Source organism: Acanthopagrus latus, chromosome 22, assembly GCF_904848185.1.
Source record: "Acanthopagrus latus isolate v.2019 chromosome 22, fAcaLat1.1, whole genome shotgun sequence".
NCBI classification, from domain to species: domain Eukaryota; kingdom Metazoa; phylum Chordata; class Actinopteri; order Spariformes; family Sparidae; genus Acanthopagrus; species Acanthopagrus latus.
In genome coordinates this window covers 18,362,316-18,384,325 of record NC_051060.1, presented here as the reverse complement: position 1 = coordinate 18,384,325, position 22,010 = coordinate 18,362,316, and the positions used below count along the sequence as shown (strand labels likewise).

Here is a 22,010-nt window from a genome sequence, read left to right as displayed (position 1 = left end):
AGAAGCACTTCACGTTGCCTCAGTTTTCCCACGGCACACACTGGGTGTGTTATTTATGGTTTTTAATCATCCGCTGTTTATAGACTGTATAACTCTTTCATTCCTCAGGCCTGCCTGTTTATTCATACATTAGTGTGAATTTTATCGTTCTGTTTTCATTGCAAATCACTTTGTAATGCTGGTTTTGATAACTGCTGCACAAACAAATGTTATTAATAATACACGGATATGTGTATTATTATTATTTTAAAAAAATTAAACTACATTTTCGGTTTCATAACAACCAGCCACTTTTTCGGCTGCTTTGAGCTCCTGGTCCAGGAAGACTCGAGTCCTCTGTAGCTGCACGGCTAACTGAGCTAACTGGCTAATGGCCAAAACTGCAGCAAAGAATTTAGTAAGAGGCAGTTAGCGGTTACTCTGGGAATATATTGCTCACAATTTGTTTGCAGTGACCTTTGACAGGTGGACAATTTTTGAATATGTCACCTCAAATGTACAACAGTGATCATAATGTAGCAGTCTGAGGAAAAAACACATGAAAAATACAAATAATTTATTTCACAAGATATGAAACAAACACTGAAGCCAGATCACCAAATTCTCCCACGTTTAGTGTCCGAGGGCAAAGAAGAAGACGCGGTGTGTGGGTGTATTTCCACAGAAATATAAAGTTCAACCTTCATTTCCAAAAAGTGTGGTGGTAAAAGTGAAGGGACACAGGTAGGACGGGTTGAGGTCCCTTCTCCACAGTGACAGGCGTGTAGCACATTCAGGACCCAGCAGCTTTAAAAGGAAGACCACCAAGAAGAGGACCAGGGTTCACGTAGACCAGACAGCCCCAAACCTGTCAAATAAAGAAGGATACAGTGATTATTCGACAATGTTCACAATAACTGATCAATGTCTTAACAGAATAGTTGGCCAGGAGGTTGTCTTACATAACTGGGCCAACATGTGAGTGTAAGAAACTGCAGTCAGGTCGAATTCTGTGTTCAAGTATGTAAGTGTGTAATAAAAATAAAAATAAAAAAATCAAGTCTCTCCCCTGCTCACAGAAAGTAGACGCAGGCTGGTCATGTAATAACAGGCCTAAGTTACACTCATTAGTGTTGCTAGCTAGCATGACAGACTTCACGTTACCGTTCAAGACAAATCTATCTTCTTCTGAGTTTCCGACAGTTTATCCTGGAGCCGTTTCTTCCTCCAGTCCAGAAACTTCCTCCTCATTCTGTTGGCCTGCCAGCCCGCCAGGAAGCCGGCGGCGAAGGAAGCCACGACGGCGACCTGGAGCGTCCTCTCCGAGATGTCTGCCATGTTCACCTCTGGCTGACAGATGAACACGTTCGGGCGAGCCGCATGAAAATCATCGCGACGAGATATACAGGAAGTGAATCCCTCCCCCCCGCCACTCTCGCGATACCACAGCGACGTTAATCTCGCGCTTTCCAAAATAAGAGTTTAGGATCCCTTTTGGAGAACCAGATGAATGAATGAATGAATGAATGAATGAATGAATGAATAAATAAATATTTATACCACTACTCAGCAACAATATTACAATAATAATAATAATAATAATAATAATAATAGGCCAGACTTCATTGAAGAAGGTTTATTTTGTCTGAAAAAGGTATGCTTTAAAAAACATTGTATTAAAAAGAAAAAGGAGTGTCATCTGAGAGTCAAAATTAATTAAATGTGGCTCACAGATGATTTGAAGAAAAACAAAAAAGAAATTCACCATATCCACCGAAATCAATTTATCTGATCAGAAATTAGAAAATTAGAAATGTGAACATTTAATGCAGCCAATAGCTCACTAGGGCTGAAGACGGTCCAAAAATACAGACTTCATACATAGACATACATGCTGCACTCACATAAGTCTGTGGCACACTGACTTTAACAATGTTAAGCAAAAACACGTTGAACACAAAATATTAAAGTGAGTAACAAGTACTGTACAGTCAGTTTCAAACTAAGCAAGTTGTACAGGTTTGTCATATACTGCGTGTGACCGGTTATTAATGTGTTTGCAAGTTGTCGTTTGCACAATCTTATATGACAAAACTGTTTCTGGTGGCTGCAAAAATGAACAAAGAAAAAGTTACTCTTAATGCTCGAGTTTTACTTAATAGTAATTTTTTTTTATAGTCAGCAGACCAAAAACTGCTTTACTATTTATATTCAAAATGACTGACGAGGTATTGCATGAGAGGAATGTAAACTGTAGCTTTATCTGGAAGAGACAGTGATGAAGTGTACGAGTTGATTAATCTGTTAAAGTGTTGTGGCTGTAGTGGCAGCAACGGTTTCAGTGAGCACCAAGTTTGCTACAAGTTGCTTTCTCTCATGCTACTTTGCAACCTCAAATAAAACAAAAAAGTCTCGCAAGGTAGACTGCAATATTGTCATTTCAACACCAGCGAATGTCACATGATATATGATTTACTAGAACCCGGCATCTGCCGACGTCTCCACTCCTTCCTGTCACTGTGAGCGCTGTGTGACTACGTGCAACTGTGATCACGCCTTATCGCTTCACTGTTGTGCTGTGGTTTGTGGTTAAAAACATGCTTGTGTAAGCAAATTACTTTGTTTCACAACAAAGTTTCTGATGCAGTTTTTCATTTCACATTGCAATATTCAGATAAAACCTTGATGAAAAATCCTCGGGTCAGGATTTGATTTGGATTTACTCAACAGTGACTTAAGCAAGCTACAATTTGAGTACCTCCAGAGACCAGATAATTGTTACAGTTTGTGTCGCGGAGTGATACCTGGCTCAACATTATCATCAGTTAACAACAAAACTAACTCACAAAACGACTATTTTAAAACTGCAGCAGCATTGAGCCTGAGCCCGACGACTTGTTTCAGTTTAAATATGATAAAGAGGTAAAGCACCATACGAGTTTGTGAAGCTCCTGTGTCTTCGTAAGCTGTGTGCAGACTGCAGCGTGGACGTCAATACAAGTTTTGATATAGCAATCGTGTGGAGCCGAGCTATTTACAATCTGAAGCCATTCAGATGCCCTGTAGCCGATGATCAAGATGAAAAATAATCGATTCTGGATCCAAAGGCGTTCACAATGTGTTGCTGATGGCTGAGAGACTTTGAGAGAGAATCCACTGTGGGACAGTTTTAGCCAGCGGCGGTGATGAATTTGGCTCCTCCTCAGAGAATCATGACCGATTCTGTTTGAGCCTGTCGATGTGGTAACAGAGTTTGAGGGCAGGTCCCAGCTTCAGTCCCAGATACTTCATCATCATCTCACTTTTCAGCAAGAGCAGAGCGTCTCCGTCTATCTCCTGAAAAAACACAAACAAAAAAACAGGATGAAAATCCGGCACCTGTTTGCTCGGTAAATCGTTTAACTGCACTGGTGTCCTAAAAAAAAAAATTAATAACTAATTAAAAACAAATCACATCATAAAAGCTGAAAACCACCTAGAACTAATGAAAAAGTTCATATGAAGATATGAAAAGCAACAAGTTTTACATCTAAAGTAGAGTTTGCTTTATTACCAACACTTCGATCCTGTGTTCAGGGTGTTTCAGAGCCTTGCAGCTATGATAAGAAAAGCCTGCCCGCTTTAAATATTAAGCCACAGTCCTGCCCGAGGATCACAGGCAGCACAGCAGTTTATGGGGAGTTAAAAGGCCCGTAATATAGCTCAGGGCTGGACCTAACTGTGCTTTAAAAATGCTGTAATAGTCTTCATACAGCCTCCATATCTGCTGGTTTATACTCAGGACCACAGGGAACAGGCTGATGCAGTTGGCTTGTAACAGATTTCTAAGTTCAAGTCTACGCAATGTCTTTTTTGAGGAGTTTCAATGCATGCTGGGATATAAAGCACTGTTCCAATACATTTAGCATTACAGTAAAGTTATTCTGCACTCACATGCTTCCTGAATGCTTCAGCGTGGGGTCCCAGGGCTTGGGGGTCAGCATCTTTGATGAACCAGACGACGTCCTCCACACCCCAGCGGGAAGGGTCCTTACCGGCAGGACGCTTGCAATCTCCAGAGTCGGGCATCGGACTGTACGCTAGGTAGCACAGGGGAACACGTGGAGCGAAGATGGTTTACATGATGCGGATCCAAATAGACAAAACATTTCAGGGAAAATGCTCATTTGCTTTCTTATTGAGCATTAGACTGGAAAATCAATAGTCTCATATCTGTCTGTTTAATATGTAGCTACAGCATGCAGATGGTTAGCTTAGCTTAGCACTGGACTGGTAACAGAGGGAACGCTGGCATGGCACCTGCTAGCACCTCTAAAACCCACTCATTAACACGTTCTGTCTTGTTTGTAGACAATTTGTGGGTTTTTTACGGTGTTAATAAGCAACATTCACACAGCGGCCATTTTACTCTGACATCACACTCAGGGTGGGAGGCTCACTAATTGATCAACAACAAAAAAATGGATAATAAAAATCTGGAGGGAAATTTGGCCATCTTTGAAGGTAAAACAACATATTTTTAAAACAATTAGCCTCTGTTAGCTAACATCAGCATTCCACCACTTCCTAGGTAACATTACTGTTTGTTACTGTCACATGATACAATAGGAAAAGCATAAATATCAGCACACATCTCACATTTATTTTAACCTGGAAGTGACAGACACTGCATGTAATCAAAAGGAAGTGGAAGTGGTTGAAGTGGTTGAATGCTAACATTAGCAAATGGGTTATTAAATATGCTGCTTTACTTTAAATGAGGCCAGATGTCGCTCTAGATTTTCACTATCCGTCATCCTCTCAGTTGCTGATCAATAAAAAGTGGTGAAATGATAGGAATTTGTCAGATTCCCTACATTAATTCAACTTGAGCTCCTCACCCCGACAGCGATGTCAGAGGAAAATGTTCAAGCTAATTTTATAACTGGTTTATCTAAAGTGCCAATACAGCACTGATGTAGGAAATCAACGTATGAGTGTGGTCTGCACTGTGTAACACCGCTTGTTCACTTGTGTGCCGGGTGTACTACATCTGAATACAAAACACAGCCTCACCATTCCTGTTTCCGTCCTGGAAGCTTGCTGGGCTCGACGCCTGTCTGCACAAGCCCATCGGAGCGGAGCAGCTGCTGCCACGGTAACCATAGGAGTGTTTCAGCGGGTACTGTGACGTCATGACATTGAAGGCGGAGTCACTGGGGTCTACGGCGTACCGCTTGGAGTCCACTGGTGGATCACACAGGAAGTCACCAGGCATTGCCGTCTCTCCTGGGAGAGGATCGACAGGAAAGTGACATCATTAGAGCCTAGTCTATCTGGGAGATATCTTTAGTGTCGGCCTTCTCAGCAGGTCAGAGTTTACACTTATCCTGAGAAATTTAATTATTTCATTATTTGTGGCTTTAACCTTTTCAATCCCACTAGTGGGAGATGTGCTTTGTAGACAAACACGCTTCAAATTCAGTGTTACTTTAAATTCTAACGGAGATCCAGAGGTTTCAAAAGTTACAAAATATGTCATAATGAATTGTGAGGAAATGTATACAATGATGCACAAGACACGTTTGAGTATTTCAACATCATAGATGAACCAAAGTGATAAATACTGCTCTCCCCCATTTTTCTCTGTGTAACGATCCTCCCATATTTTTCCCACTACCTTTGAGAGGTAGTCGGTAATTCCTCTAAATCTGCTCCCTTTGTGCCCACCATTTTTTTCAGCTTGTCAATAATGTAGATGCCTGCTGGTGATGCCAGAGCCAGCCAGTTATGGATTTACCACATGACAGATTTATGAGAGCGAAATACTCCGCTGAGATGACTCTGAATTACCTCTACTTTGTGCTCACACAAAGGTCAAACGTATTGTATTGTATTGTGAGGAAATCAATTACGGGATAAGATCTGCACATTTGGAGGGCTTATAGATTGACACACATACAGTAGAGTAGAGAGCTGCCTTCATATATTAAACAGCTTTTTCTTATATATTTACATCCCAACATCTCAAATATTCTCGGATAAAAAATGATTTAATTTTCTTTTAAATAAATCAAAATGAGTATTTGAAAGAGCATGCACAATGCTTCTACAGTATCCCAAAAGAAATCCCTAAAATACATGGGACTATTTTTTGCTTCTCCATTTCACCACATACGTGATTTACATATGTGTTTGGGTGGCACCACAGGGAGCAACACTGGATTGAAGAGTGTGTATATGTGTGTGTGCACCTCTGAATGTCTACAGTCTGACATCAAACACTTTTTTATGATTTGCAAGAACAAAGAGCAAAGCTCCGGTCCTCGACACACGAGATTCCCCTATTCCCCACCTCAAATACACTGAAGACAATCTTTAAATATTTGCTTATTCAGAGCAGGGGGAAAAAAGGGGGAGAGAGGAAAAAAAAATGAAAGGCGAGACAGACAGGATGACTGAAGAGATGTATTTTCCTTTTTCTGAAAGAATTAAAAATGTCTGGTTTCCTCTAGAGGCTGAGCAGGCGAGGAATACTGGACGAGAAGATTAAAAAGGGAATATGAAAGAGCATGTTCGTTGAAAGTAGGCAAACATACACAGTAAGCCCATCGAAGCTGTTTTTTTGATTCAACATACACACGAGTTTTATGTTTTTACATCCGAACGCATGTTTCTGTCACAGAGAACAAATCTTCTGTGTGTATGGAGAACAAAGAAGAGAAACATCACGCTGACACTTGCAGAGGGGAGATGGGAGTATTTTAGCACTGAATTGATGTCGCAGTCAGAGCGGGGATGACAAAGATAAGATACAAAAAAAAGAAAAACAAAGAGAGGAAGGGAGAGCAGAGAGTCACACCATCACGTCAAGCTGCGAGTGTATAATAAGTGTAAAAATATTAGGAACACCTTCCCGCTGGTACAGGTCTCAAGGCTTTAAAAAAGAATCATTAGAGAGTGTGTCTTGAACAAATCACTCCCCTTCCCCCAGCATTCCCATCACATGTAACTCTGAACCGACCTGTAATCATTTACGACTTCCTACATGAAAGTACCCGTGAAAGGTTAAAGGTGTACGACTTAGGTTTGGAAAATAAATTCATATACTATTAAGGTTGTAGTAATCCAAACTCAGAAATATCTCTTTGACGTATGTCCATAACTGAATAAACAAGAAGTCCTCAGAGTGTAATTAGGTCCCCAGAATGCTGTGTGAAGCTCAGGTCCTACAAATGTAAGTTACACAATCTCAAATATGAGTTGTCCCTTTGATGACAGTTTTTATTTTCAATCCATAGAGTCATGAAAACCAATTACAAAATAAATAAATAAACAAAACATCTTTCCCAAAAGTAAATGGCGCTCCTATAAGATGACGACATGTATCTACAGTATGTGTGTTGTTACCTGTCAGGACTTGAGGTGTGGCAGAGTGGGGGACGATAGCAGCATCCTGCGGGAGGGAGCCCATCTCAGGTTCTGGTGTGCTGCTGGGAGGAGAGTTGGCTAGTGGGGACATCACCATCCTGGGCTTCAGCTACACACAAACACAAACACACACACACACACACATATAAATCTGTAGTGTCTCAGTGTAGAATATATAAGGACAAGGAGGCCCCATCACTGCAATTCACATCAAACATCAGACAATAAGTGGGTCAATGGCCATCGGGTGGCCTCAGGATCCAACTAATTTTGACAGATTGACGGAGACATTTTTTTTTCTATCCAGCTGAATAAAACATTAAGTCTCTTCCTCAACATACAGTATTATTATGTCTGGTCCTGGCACACTGGCAAATGTAGGAATACAATGCTTTTCAAAATGAGCACATTCACCTGGAAAAACAAGAAAACTATGTGGTATGGTTCATGTGGCATGCGCATAATTAACCTCATCTCATCAGCCTGTCATATTAGCAGACATGTTCATTACGGGTCGATGCAGATATTTAATTTTAAAGCTGACAGCGTGCCGTCATAATTATGCATTACTAGAAGCAAATATAGCTGAGACTAGGGTCTCAGAAAATATATGTGGTATTGTGGTGTATGGCACACTGATCACTATTATTTTAAAAGAATGAAAACAGAAGGTTTTTATCCAACGGAATAAAAGCTATGTCTGACACTATGTCCTGACAGACTGGAGGTATATATATTTATGATACTGATATGGTAAAATTCAATACCATAGATGAGCAAATGTAAACGTACCAAACCACGGTATTCCTTGAAACCTGTATAGTGCTGCATCCCTGCCTGGACTGGTCATTTGTTTTAGAAATATTCAGTCATCCATTTAAGTATTAGAAATGGGACATTTTTAGATGATAAAAAGTTCAAATATAGGTTCCTGGCACGGCTAAAACTAACTCAGCACCACCACTGTAAATATTAGCACCATAGCCATAGAGAAGGTATATTAGAATCAGTATTCATAGTGACATCGATAGCACTAATGATTATAATTCAAAGAATTATAATAATATCAAGACTGCTAAAAGTTGAACGTGGCTAGTGGCTAGATTTGTGGGTAGCTCAGTAAAGGCAAAATGCCATAAAATAATCTAAAGAAAAAACTTTAATATCATAATACACCAATACCAGTACATATGACAAATGCCCTACCCATTTTTTACAGATAGCAATGTCATGACCAATAACATACCAATAATTAAAGGTGCGTCATTGACTTTTTGACCACTAGAGGCACTGTGGAGCAATATTTAGTTGAGTGGATGTCTGGTTTGTTTGGCTCTCGTGCTTTATTAGCGCACATATGATGGTGCTTACGTACACGACCCATTCCTATCAACAGTTTAACCACTGATCGACAGTTGGTCGCAGTATCGTGCCAACAAACCAAGGAAATCACCAGAAGAAGAAGAAGAAGAAGGCTGCTACCTGTGTCAACATAAACAATACTGATATTAATGTGTTCACTCATTGTGTTTGCAAGAAAACACTCAATACATTTAATTGAGAAATCTCAATATAAGAACTTTTTTTTTTTTACAAGAATGAAAGAGAAATATGTAGAAACACGTCACACATAGTGAACGCGCAACTGAAATGATGACTGACTGACCTTAAAGCCAGGCTTCCTGCCTCTCTTCTTCGGGACCTTGAGAGGCATCATAGGCTCAATGTAGTGGCTCTGGAACTCCAGCTTACGGATCGGAGGCCGTCCTCTCTTCCTGCCTGGTACCTTACCCTGTGGCCCGGCCATGAACTGTGGGCCTAGAGCGGGAGTCTGCATCTCTGAGCCAGCAGACAGGGTACTCATCAGACCTGACAGAGACAGAGAGACTATTGAGTGTCATTTGAAAGGTAACAGGAAGTGGCAGCTTTAAAGTGCATGCACTGCTGCCTCCAAACCGGAGCGGAAACTTCGACACACAAGTGAGACTGCCCCCTCCGCACATAAACACACACACGCACACACAGAAAAACTATAGGAAATAGTAGAAACAAAGCCACACAGAGCATTGTACTCCTCCTCACCCCTCCCCCTCTTCGACTGCAAAGATTGCAATAAATATCATTACTGCACAGAGAGAGACAAAGCCACGCGCACACACACACACACACACACACACACACACACACACACACACACACACACACACAGGCAGGATGTGAAAGCAAAGCACATATACCCACAACACCCACACAATCAAACAATGAATCAAGTGTGCACTCGCACACAGTGTTTTGTCTCAGTGCCATTCACCCACATGGCCGTGACTTCCACAGCGCAGCCCTCTCTCAATCGATCTCTCCATCATTTCATTCATGCAGCGCAGTCTCAAAGCTCACCTGACGTGGCCTTTGAATCAGGAGTCCCTCTGTGCTGACTGACTCCTCCTGAACAGAGGCTGGTGTTCTCCTTATTACCCCTCTTACACCTGATATTCTTTAACATCTGAATAACAGACAGACCTCAGCGCTATCGAGAATAAAATCCTCCTCCTGCCATGACAGCATTTGTCATTGCAGAAAGAGGAAAAAACAGGGACGTGAATATGCATGATGCCTCCCTATCCTGTTCCTCTCAGACCAAATCACATGAAAAAAAAAAAAACCTCAACATTTGCACACAATCATCATTCAGAGCGTTGCCTACCATGCACACAGCCGTCTGGTGATCACTGTCTGTGTGACGCTTCTCTCCAGCGGCAGTTTTTCTGAATATTCCCCTGATGGATCTCCAGCAGTCTGCCTCGACTGTTCTCTGCTGCTACACGCTGTCAAGACACCGGCAACTCTGCTGCGTCTCTCTCTCTCTCTCTCTCTCTCTCTCTTCCTCAATCTTCCTCCGAAACAACCCCCTCCTCCCTCTCCCTTCTACCCTAACCCCCTTCCTCTGTGTCCCCTTTCAGTCGTCATGGCAACACGCCTCTAACATCCCGCGGCAGCCGGCAGACCTGCTGAGCTCAAAAACGATGTGTGCGTGTGTGCGTGTGGCTGTGTGGGACTGTAATGTAATTACAGTTGCCGCAGCTCAGGGTTTTTTTTTCTTCCGTCTTCAAAAAAAAAAAAAAAAAAGCTCAGAGCGGCTGACAAGGGATTCAAGCTGTGCAGTGTTTGGTGCTGCGAGCGCTCAGGTTACAGGCTGTAATCTGTCCTCAAATTATTTCTGAAGGAAAAAAATTCCACAGTCCAGTCCAAGAATCGCAGCAAAAATCCTAAAATATGAGGTCTTTTTAATCATCCTGGAAAAATGCTTGAACTTTTCTTGGCTTTCAGGTAACAAGAGATCCATTTTTCTGTAAACATCAAAAGGGCTCCAGCAGAAGCCCTTCAGGATTACTCTGCTGCTTTTGTTTGTGATAAAAGATCATATTGCTGTCAAGGCTCACCGTCTTCCTTTTATTTATAGACTCTCTCTGCCTCAGTGTCAGCTCGTGTACGCTGCTTTTTGTTTTATCTATAATAAAAAATCTACACGTGGAAAGAAAAAAGACCTGCCAAAGGCAAGGTGGTGCGTGTTTCCCCCACCGAGGCGCAGTAATAAAAGAAAAAGCAGGGCTCTGGAGTGCTGATTTGTTCTCGTCAGCTACAAGTGTGGCGTGCAACTCAGGTTTTTTTTTTTTTGTTTTTTCTCCCTTCACCGCCACATATCGATTAGTTACGCCCCGGTTCCCGTCCGCGGTCAAAGAAGCCACACTGGTGGGGTTTTAACACTCAATCAAAATCAGGTTAACCTTTCACGAGGAGGATCAAACGCCGGCGTGCCCCCAGCTCGCACACACACAGGCGCTGCCAGCATGTAAAGAGATTTGTCTGGAGTCAGCTGAGCTCACGGGGTGTTTAAACACTGGATCTGACGGGTCAGGACACATTTCAGGGTATTCACTACTAAAAAGCCGAATAAACAGAAGGGACAATAAACAGCAAGGGCAGTATAATGAATTCTGGTGCACATTCTAGGGCTGCAACTTGTGATTATTTTCATTATCTATTAATCTACCAATTATTTTCATGATTAATCATTTAGTATAATAAAGAAATTCTCATTACAGTTTCCCAAAGTGACGCATTCAAATTGTTTCTTTTGTCCAACAAAAAATCCAAAACCCAAAGACTCTTCATTTACTATCATAGGCAGCAAATCCGACGGTGACTGTGTAGTTATCAAGAAGTAATTCAAATTCAGTGTATCAACGAGGTAATAATACAACCTCAGAAATATTTATTTATTCCATAAGTGAATAAACAAGCTGTTTTCAAAAGAAAATAAGGTCCCAAGGAAACTGTTTGAAGCTAGAAATATGGCAGGGTCCGCCAAACAGAAACAAATTAAATCAGTATGAAATTGCTTCGTCCTTTGAGGTCAGTTTGTTTATTCAATTTATTCATCTGATTCATCTGATCTGATAGTCTTCTCGAAAACTACAAAATGCGTATCCTCCAAATGTTTCATATTTTTTACTTGAATAACAACTGGAACGATTATTATTTAAATTTCTGGCGACCAATTCCTCTCTCGATGAAATTAATCGACTGGTCGTCGCAGCTCCGACACATTCTCGCACTTCATCTGTGCTGGTCACGATGGTGGGCGGCCATTGAGTCTGTATGAAGGAAGGGAACCATAAATCATAAAAGTAATTACACAGTGAGATTAATCCTGATGTCCCTCCTCAATCAGTCCCGTCCCATTACGGTGCATCACACTGCAGACAGAGACAGACCCAGAGAGAGAGAGAGAGAGAGAGAGAGAGCGCAGATAATCATCTTTTACTTAAAAAGAATTGGATACGAGGGGGGTGAAGCCCATTAACACTGGCTGACAATATGAAACAACACCATTTTTTTTTTCTTTTTTGTGCAGGCAAAGGGGGGGAAAGATCTGCACCACTGCACCGCGCCCTAACACATCACATTTGGGACCACAGCCTAATTTGTTTATGGCTAATTAAGCAATTACACGATCAGCGAACCCCTACGCCCCGTTTTATTTTCCCACGTAGGGATATTGTCTCTCCGTTGTGGAGGCTGCATGTTGAAAAAAGCGGTCGGCGCTCACTGTTATGGCCACAGTAATGCAGCAATGATCAGCAATGATTAGCATAACTTAATCAGCAGCTTCGGGGGATGGAGATTTGTATCTGCTCTCACTTATGCAGAGGGGGAAAACTGCAATGAAGTGAGTTATGCCAACGCGTCACTGAACTGCACACCTACACACACACATGCACAAACAGTTTATACACGGTGACACACACACACACACAGCAAAATGTATGCATAAAATAAGTGCATTTTAACTCGAAACAATATATCCTCGCTGCTGTGTGTGTGTGTGTGTGTATGTGTGTGTCAGTGTGTGTGTGGTCTAATCAATGTAACAAACCCCCTGAATTTATTTACAGCTCAGGCAGGGCGTCGCCATGGTAACAGACAGTGAAATCGGATCCTGCACCAAAGTCATGTGATAAGGTGGGAATAAATAAAACGCATAAACAACAATGTGTGTATTAAATAAGCAAGCATGCGTGCACACACGCTGTCACACATACACACACACATACACAGCCTGCCGTCCTTGTCTCCACCGAGCCCTCTTCGTAACACAACGCACTCCAGAAGACTTGAGGAGGAGGTGAAGGGTGTTGCTCTTTTGATCAGTCACAGGTCGGGGGGGAGGGAGGGACATCGGCACATTTGGCAAATCACATACAGAATATGAAAACGCTCTTTACACACTAACATGTATATTTACACACATGCACAAACACAAGTGCATGTAAATAAACTGCGTTTGAAATTGTCCTCTTGAGCTGCTCTATTTCCCACTGATGATGTTGACAATGGCAACTACTCCTGCTTTACATACATATTTTCATTTTCACTACTTCAATCAAGACAGTTGCATTTGTGTTTTGTACTTTTTTGCTCAACTCCATTTTACCGAATCAGAATCAGAATAATGATCAGGTTTATAGCCAAGCAAGTTTTCACATATGTGGAATGAATCTTAATGTTATGGTGCAAAACAGTAAACATAGAACTAAGAACAAACAACAAAAGGTTTTAAAAAAAAAATTAAAAAAAAGGTTTGCAATTAATTAAATAGAAATGAGAATTGACAATAGAATATGAAAAAAATATATAATAGGAGTACATACAATATGACGCATAAATGAGAGAGCACTTTTAAAATAACTACTGAGAATCATCCTCAAGTGGTTGTAGCAAATGGTTGCAGTTCTTTGTAGCTATCATAACTACCTTAGCTTGCTAACGCTAATGTTGCTAATGTTAGCTAACATTAACAACACTTGTGTTAACGATGCTAACGTTAACAGCGCTGACACTAACTAGCTAACATGAAGGCAGTCCCGTTGCTAGGCGCATACTTTAGGCCATACTTGGCCAGTTTTGCATTTTTCCCCACAAAAATGGCAACAACAAAGACTCTAGATCCATAACGAAACGTGTATACCACATGATTCCAACAGCATTATAGTAATGGCTGACAAACCTTGGTAGAAGCTGGACCTGACCCCCAGAACACAGACGTAACGAAAACAATCAGTTTGGACCCAACCAACATCGTAAAAATTATTCCTTCACAATCACGTTTTTGCTTTTTAAGGGTAAGTGATCCTTTCCACAAGCTCTGTAGATGTATGTTTTTATAATCACTTGTCTACATAAAAACATCCCCTTTAAGAATAAACTCTTACTTTGTGCGCAGGTGTCGGGGGCCCCGCTCCTCAGTCTACGCCCAATTGGCTCTGACGCCGCCTCCAAGTCCACCAGCTGCCAGCAGCCCCGCCCCCGGTCGTCACTGCGATCCAAGCGCAGACGGAGGCGTACACCTTTGGTGAGGACGCCGGGTAACCAGCCAATAGAAGGACGGGGAAGAGGAGGCGGAGGAGGAGGGGCCAGTTCCAGAGGCAAGTCAGGGTTGAAATCCCGCCCTCCTCGCAGTCTCATGCCCTCGCAGCCCACCAGGGGGAGGCGAGCTACATCACACTGCAGACACAGAGGGGGAACGCTCAAAACCATCAAGATACAACACTGAAGATGCTAGCAAACAACACAGCAAATAAAATAAGCACAGCAGAAACATTATATATGTTGGACCACCATGTTATGTAAATATTACCACCTTGAATCATGTTTTTGTTACCTTTTACACGGAGTTTGCGATGATACACCGCTGTGTTCTACAGTAGCCCAGAAAGGACACCAAACATTGGCCTAGAGAAGGCCTCTGGCATTTTGAGGGGCCAATTAATAATAAAATAAATAAACGACTCAATAAATTAATCAAAATGATGTTAAATGCACCAAAAATAATATTAAAAACGAATGCAGACATTAATTAATTTACAGAATGTGACATGAATTGACAAATATCAAACTTTTTTTTAATTTAGTAATTTTTAAATCTATTTATTCATGCCTTTAGATATAAAAATCAACATTCAGGAAACATTTAACGAATTAAGTAATGCCTACATTTAATTAATGTATTATTTCTAATTTTTTGTTTTCTATTTTGGCAGTTTCCTCCTTAGAGACGAGGGGTGTTCAGTTGGTTGCAGTCCTCATCCTAAATCACGTACAACGGACCTTTAACTGTGAGGTAAAGAGCACGTCGACACTGGTCCATAGGCCCGCTGTCAGAAGCGAATGTATTAACAGCTCATTCTTAATCAATCTGAATTCAACTAATCACCCTTACCTCATGATAAAGTGCTCCCATATTCCATTTCCCAACATTAATCTTGGCCTCTACAAAGAAAAATTTAAACTGGGGGAGGCGGTTGTGTAATTACCAGTGTGTGTTCAGAGGTCAAAGAAATAAACTGGTGGCTAATGGGAGAATATGGCTTTGCGAATGATAAACGTATTGGGGGACAATGTGTCTATTGTGCTGTGAAGTGAATGCAGTTCGGCCTCCAGGGTGCCGGATCTGCTGATTAACTTTGACTAACTAAGCTCTACGTCTCCTCAGTATTGGACAGAACAAAGGCTGATGAAGAGGGGACGCGAGGGAAGCTGCGAAACTTGTTAGGGGCTGATGGAAACGTTCACATCATCACCCCATTACCCTTTTTGTAGATCTTATTTTCTGTTTGGTGGAGGATAGTCCAGCAGTAATTGCTGTTGAGAGTTTACACAGGGCTTTATGAACCGCTGCCAGGAGTTCGGGGCGAATAATGTGTGCAATTTTATAGCTTATTTTGCCGACTCGGAGGTTCAGTTTTAATTTTAACATCCTGCAGCATCGTCACAAAACGTGTATTAGAAGCTTTTACGATTCACACAAAGGCTTCTTTTTCCCAGAGCTTTACAGATTATCAGCAAATACAATTTGAGAGGGATGGAGGGAAAACCATAGTGTCATCAAATATAATTTTTTTGACGAAATTAATTTATTAAAATGCAATCAGACCGTTACAGAAATATACACACTGTAGGAGGCATTCATTGCAAGACTGTTTTTGTGAGCCTGTGTTACGAGCTCAGACCAGCCTATGTTTACCCAGACGGATGCATTAGGATCAATAACACCAACATTTGCTAATTAGCTGTAAACAAAGCAGCTTACAGCTCAGGGCTGATGGGAATGCCATTAGTTTTGTTGCTATTTGGCTATAAACCTAAGATAATGGCACTAGATGAAAGTCATTAGGATCCATCCTCTGGGCACCAAGATTGTGTTTCCCAAATATCATGGCAATGAATCAAAAAGTTGTTAAGACATAACAAGAGGGAAAGTTGGGCATCACTAAGGAAATATGGATGATCCTCTGGGGGCCATGACTGTTAGTACATTATTTCATAACAAATCCATCTGGAAATAGCTATTTCTCTCCGGGTCGAAGTCGAAGACTGACTGACTAACCACCAGCCAGAAAAGGTGAGAACATCGAAGTGTTGAGGTGACGATTAGGAGACAAAGATAGGAAGGAATTAAGGAAGGAAGGAAGGAAGGAAGGAGGGGGAGGAAGGAAGAGAAAGAATATTCAAATAATTCACCTGATCAATATGCTGATTTAATACATTTGATTGTTTCAGCAGTACCTCTAGCAAAATTAACACTAAACACACAAAACAAGGACTACATCCATGGCAAAAATGAGAAATGACTGTGCAGTGTGAGGCGATAGGACACTAAGAGAAAGGACAGAGCATTTTTCGTTGCTGGACTTTAAGCTCTGATGGAAAAAAAATTGCTCTCAACCACAATATTTCACGTTTACCAAAAAAAAAAGAAAGAGAAACATCAAACAGCAATGCAAACAAACATGAAAGAGGTTCTCCACACACACACACACACACAACCACAATCTGTAGCACCGTGAAACAACCAGAACGAAAAAAAGTTAGATTTGATGAAACGGAGTGCAACCCAGCCAGCACACACACACACACACACACACACAAGGGGAATGCTTCTGTTTCTATCTAAAGGCTTCGGCATCCCAAGAGAGCAGAAAACTACTTTATCTTGCCACTCTACCAAAACACTTGTGGCTTGGAGCCGCGCCAGGAGAGAAGCTTGTTGGATAGATTTCTTTAACAAAAAATCAAACACGAGCAGACACACACACACACACACACACACACACACACACACACACAAACACATATGCAAACACACACCCACACAGCTGCATTTCATTCCCATAAGTTGTGGTCATGATGGAGAAAGTGCCTGAGAGGATCATCGCCACCCTGTTTGCAGGTAAAACTGTTGCAGCGACCAAACCTCTCTGTTCTTTTATCACATTTGTTGATCAGAAACCAGCAAAGATCACTAGTAGCTGTGTTTTCTGCAAAGTGGAGCAAAAGACATATATGTTACATCATGTGTGCATATTTTGAGTTTTTCTGTTAATCAGTGTGAGTGGTGACAAGATATGCAACACTTCCTGTTTTGACGGCTAACTACAGGAAATTGTTCCTTTATCTCTTGCGCAATTTTGGTGTTACCGAAATTCTTTTGATGACTTTCCGTACAGAGAGTGCACAGATCTTACATCTGGTCTCATTTTGTGCGCTGCAGCTCAAAATGACAAAAGAACAAAAGCCTACTGAAGGGTAGTGGACAATTTCTCAATTACTGTAACATATAATCCAGGCAATAAAGTAGTGGCCATATTTTTGTTGTACTTTTATGTAAGAAAGAAAGAAAGAAAGAAAGATGTTCTGATTGACCTTGTATTTCTCTATCTTTTGTGTTTGTTTTCTGTTTCCACAAGCTGCGTCACTTCTCCTCCTCCTCCTTCTCCTCCTTCTCCTCCCCTCTTTTCCCTTACAATGGACGCCGCGCCCCTGGTAACATCTTACCTCTACTGCTGCCTCACATATTGACAGATCTGGATCGACACATCCTGGGCTCCCCTGCATCATTGCCCTCTCCTGTTTTACTATCTCCTTATATCTGTATTTCTATAAAAAATCTGATGCCTCTTCAGTTGGATCTCCTCTGTTTTACTGCTAATTATCCTGTATGGCCTGCCCTCTTCAGGGTCACCGCGGTGGAGAGGAGGTCATGTGGCTCCGGGCACTGCTCAGCGATGCTTCGACCTGATCAATTGTCCTCCTGGATCCGCACACTTTACATACATTATAATTTATATCAGATATTCTGTCGATGCGAGGGACACCTCCTCTGCGGCTCTTCCTGAGGTTTCTTCCATTGTTTTATTTTCCTGTAAAAAGTTTTTTTTCCTCAATATGGCAATAAAGACAGAGGATGTCGCTCGATATGCAGATTGTAAAGCCTACTGAGGCGATGTGATTGTGATTTTGGGCTGTATAAATAAAACTCATTTGATCTGATAAAAAAGAAAGAAAGAAAGAAAGAAGATAGCAGTGATACATATTGTATTACTTCCTGTCATGAGCGATTTTTATAGTCACTATATGTGTAACACATGAGTGTCATCGTGGCACGAAACTTGACTCTGTGATGGGGAAGAAGAGTTTTGGTCACATTTTGGATCTCACATTAACTGCTGTGCTGATCAGTCTGTTGACCTGAACTTGAGAACAGTGAACTCAACTTAAAACTCTAGATTTGGCAGACTGCAGTCCAAATGTCACTTCTTGTCTGCCAGAATGTGAGAACGCCTATGAGCCTTGAACACCACAGTACATTTGGGGCTCAAATGTGGCACGACATCAGCAGCGTTCAGCTCTCAGCTGTTGAAGAGTGAAGCTTGACCTCCATCCGCACAATGGAGGTTGTCTGTGTGCTTGTGCGTGTTAGGCGTGAAAGCCTCTTCACTTAGTTTTCAGAAAGTCGCCATGAGAGGACCAATAAAAACTATCTTCCCTCTGCAATTCAGTGCTGAGCATCTTTTCTTTATTGAAAAGCTATCTCAAACGTCGCCTTACGAGGGGATAGAGGCTCAAAACAAACTGTGGAATGTCCTTGTACAGAAACAAGGGGAGGCTACAACTAAAGAGTACTGCAAGTAAGTCAAAAAAAAAAAAAAAAAACATGTCAGAAATGTTATCAGGTCAGTGGAGTTTGTTTGAGATTCCAACTCGCATTTTTAGCCCAGGGTCAAATATATTCAATGGAGAAAATAGGAGAGAAAATAACACTTACAGCTATTGTGTTTAGTGAGGATGATGGATTTCTTTGCGCAGGAAGTCAGAGGTGAAGTGTAACCGAGTACATTTACGTCAAGCTCCCCTCGGTGAGATAGTTGAATTTTAAGTATAACCATCAATTACTGATGCGTTCAGATGGGAGCCGACCCGACCCACAATCCCAAAGCAGTATCACTATTTTACCAACAGAAGCTTTTATTTTTGAACTGATTTATGTTGTTGACAATCAGGAACAAAAACCACTGATGCCAATAATGTCAAAAATGGTGAATATCTGCCCTGATAATCATCCAGGCTGATAATCAGTCTATATCTCAACCATAATGTAAAATAATATCTAGAAAATCATTATTAGTATTAATATAACAGCACAGTGGCCATTTTTCTGCACCAAGTACATACTTTTAATACTGTAAGTACAACTGATTGCCGGTAAATAAACATAAACTTACATTTTCAATACAGTATTTAAACACTGTGGTATTAGTAATGTCATTCAATTTTATCTAGTTTAGTTTTTTGGTTTACTGAAGAACCTGAACACGTCCTCCACCACCAGAACTGGTGGGAATACAGTCATTCTGCACAGTGCAGCCATTTATTAAACTTTAACTTTCTGAATCCAAGAACAATGACCAAAAAACGTCCCTGATGATATGATAAAAAACGGATAACCGTCGCCATGTTCTTCGACATATTTGCATTTGCAACAAATCATCAGTTAAACAGTCCCCACCACCTCCGCCGCTGCAGGTTTGCACTGACCTCAACGAATTTAGATTGGTGGGGGTCAACGGTTAACTGTCAGTGGGCCGTATTCAAATATAACCCAGTATAATAGGCCTACGTGTATGTGTGTGTACATGTGTATATGTGTGTGTAGTGTTGCCAGTAACACTATAGACACTATAGATAGACACACAGAGAGGTCACAGTCCACTGGCTCAGTTTAGGCTGCTGGCCTTTAAAAGTGTCTATTGTGAAATGTATATTTAATACCTACTTTAAGTAAATAAGGATACATTAATGAGGCTTAAATAATTAATCTATGCTAAAAAAAAAAACAACAACAAAGAAAACAGTAACATTATCAAATGCAGACTTAATGGGTGCATTTGAAAGCAGATATGAGTTTAGTATTTTATAAAGTACATCTGATAGGAACACACAAGTCAGCATCATGACATTAACCAGCAGCATCTCTGTCATTGTCTTTCCACTCAGCTGGAGTCAGGCGGTGTTATATGTTAGCCTGCTGTTAAATTAATCCTCGTTACACAATAATCGGTCATTAATGAAGTCTGTGCTTACCTGTCTCGACGGGGGTCGACTCAGCGGCGGGGGTCTATCTCTCCACAGCAGGCGGACTGCGTCCAGACTCTACGCCGGTGCATGGAGCGAGAGAGGCGGCTGGAACACAGCGGAACTCTCGGCGCGGGTCGGTCCTGGTTCCACCCCTGCAGCAGCTGCGGCGGAGGGGAAGTCGAGCGAGCACCGCGGGCTGCTCCGGAGCTCTGCGGGCGGAGGGGATTTGACCTTCCCGACGCTGTACGGAGGTTGTTGGGGGTTTTTTTTGGGCAGGAGTTGTAGCGTCGTCAAGGGCGTCAAAGTTGGAGGGAGAGAAAACGTGAATTTTGGGGGAGGAGGGCTGCTGTTGAGGTTAATTTTCCTATCTTGCTTTTTTTTTTTTTTTTTTTTTTTTTTTTTTTTTAAAGCTGCATCTCATTTACTTGCACTGGTTGAACAGAGAGACAGAGGAGAGAGGAGGAATCACTGTAAATAACACAGACGAACAGAGTCAGCCTCTTTTCTGATAACACACTGTGTCAACACAAACATTCAAACACACACAGTAATTCGGCTATAATCATTTCCTGTCTTCTTAAGTCAAATAGCTATAACTGATATGCTAATTCAGTTGTTTCACTCCATTAGCCTAAATTTAGCCTAGCTTGTAAAGGTTATTATGGTTTCTAGGAGAGATTAGCAGAGACAAACCCCTAACCCTAAATTTGCAAACCTTACCAACAGGGTTGTCCCACACCTGTCCAAAATGCAGAGGAAACTATAGCCATTTCTGCTGGGCCCCGACTCACTTCCCATATTATGCACAATTTTATCTCAGTTAAAGAGGATAATCAATATGCTAATACCAGATTTTGTTCTGTCTTTGAACAATCAGTAAAATAATTATCAAGTGTTAAATGAATTGTCAACTTTTGATAATAGATGGCCCATATTATCTGTATGGGAGTGTCCTCACAGAGTCGTTAAGGACATGTGTGAGCGAGGGCTAGATGAGTCCAGGTTGTTAAGCTGTCTGGGGAGGGAACCCACAAGACCCACAAGTGGCCCCAAGGACTCTGACACTCAGTGCTCACGGGTCTCCTGGCTGAAATAGTTAGAACCGAAGAAGCCTCTTAAATGAGATGTGCAACATCTTCAAGAAACTGAAACACTTAGAATTAGAATTAGAACACTTATTTTTCTCTATGGGTCAGTTTTTTTTGGGTGTGGACATATCAGGACATTTAAGGATGTCGTCTTGGCATGGCACTCAGTAGAGCACATACCTTTGCTAAAAGCCCAAATGTCCCCTTTTGTACTCATTCATAAGAGAGTCACCTAAATATGCCAGATTTTTAACATGTTTTAAATCAAGATCCAGGCCCAGATATATCAGTGAAAATGTCCCCCAAGACAGCCAATCACCAGCACAATTAGACCTTGGCACAACAAGCATGCTGCATGCTTGTTGGTTCACTGACACTAACCATTAAAGCTATAGACTGTAACTAGAATTGCTAGAACTGCAAGAATCCACCACTCCTGGTAAAATGCAACCAGTCAGAGCTAAGGAGAGTGTCTGAGAAGTGTCAATCGCTGCTGGCAGCCCCCCTCTCTCACACAGTGCCTATTCAGCCATGCCCCTCCCCCGCGCAGGGGCAGTT

At 41.5% G+C, this 22,010-nt stretch overlaps 2 protein-coding genes across 4 annotated transcripts; both read right to left on the bottom strand.

Annotated features, from left to right (window-relative positions):
• Window positions 1-539: 539 nt before the first annotated feature.
• LOC119012489 (mitoregulin-like) lies at window positions 540-1,382 on the bottom strand. The gene is made up of 2 exons (XM_037086378.1): window positions 1,144-1,382; window positions 540-847 (listed from the first exon to the last, which is right to left on the bottom strand). The coding sequence occupies exon 1, from the start codon at window positions 1,315-1,317 to the stop codon at window positions 1,147-1,149; it is 171 nt and encodes a 56-aa protein (XP_036942273.1). The 5' UTR covers window positions 1,318-1,382; the 3' UTR covers window positions 540-847; window positions 1,144-1,146.
• A 236-nt stretch (window positions 1,383-1,618) lies between these two features.
• On the bottom strand, window positions 1,619-20,750 carry scml4 (Scm polycomb group protein like 4). Of its 3 annotated transcripts, none has more exons than XM_037087160.1 (7): window positions 20,371-20,750; window positions 14,163-14,454; window positions 9,056-9,258; window positions 7,369-7,498; window positions 5,035-5,247; window positions 3,913-4,058; window positions 1,619-3,315 (listed from the first exon to the last, which is right to left on the bottom strand). In XM_037087160.1, the coding sequence occupies exons 2-7, from the start codon at window positions 14,413-14,415 to the stop codon at window positions 3,190-3,192; spliced, it is 1,071 nt and encodes a 356-aa protein (XP_036943055.1). In that variant the 5' UTR covers window positions 14,416-14,454; window positions 20,371-20,750; the 3' UTR covers window positions 1,619-3,189. The 3 variants fall into 3 exon arrangements, with proteins under 3 accessions (XP_036943055.1, XP_036943057.1, XP_036943056.1); XM_037087162.1 differs by lacking the exon at window positions 20,371-20,750 and adding an exon at window positions 12,086-12,146 and having other exon boundaries at window positions 14,163-14,287; XM_037087161.1 differs by lacking the exons at window positions 14,163-14,454; window positions 20,371-20,750 and adding an exon at window positions 10,094-10,288.
• Between the last annotated feature and the right edge of the window lie 1,260 nt (window positions 20,751-22,010).

Bases quoted from the DNA above. Each gene is read 5' to 3' on its own strand.
- LOC119012489 (XM_037086378.1), bottom strand. From the start codon at position 1,317: ATGGCAGACATCTCGGAGAGGACGCTCCAGGTCGCCGTCGTGGCTTCC.
- scml4 (XM_037087160.1), bottom strand. From the start codon at position 14,415: ATGAGACTGCGAGGAGGGCGGGATTTCAACCCTGACTTGCCTCTGGAA. The intron at 7,499-9,055 runs GTCAGTCAGTCA...GTTTGTGTGTAG, and splicing joins GCAGGAAGCCTGGCTTTAAG to CTGAAGCCCAGGATGGTGAT. The intron at 5,248-7,368 runs GTAACAACACAC...ATCCTCTCCCAG, and splicing joins CACACCTCAAGTCCTGACAG to GAGAGACGGCAATGCCTGGT.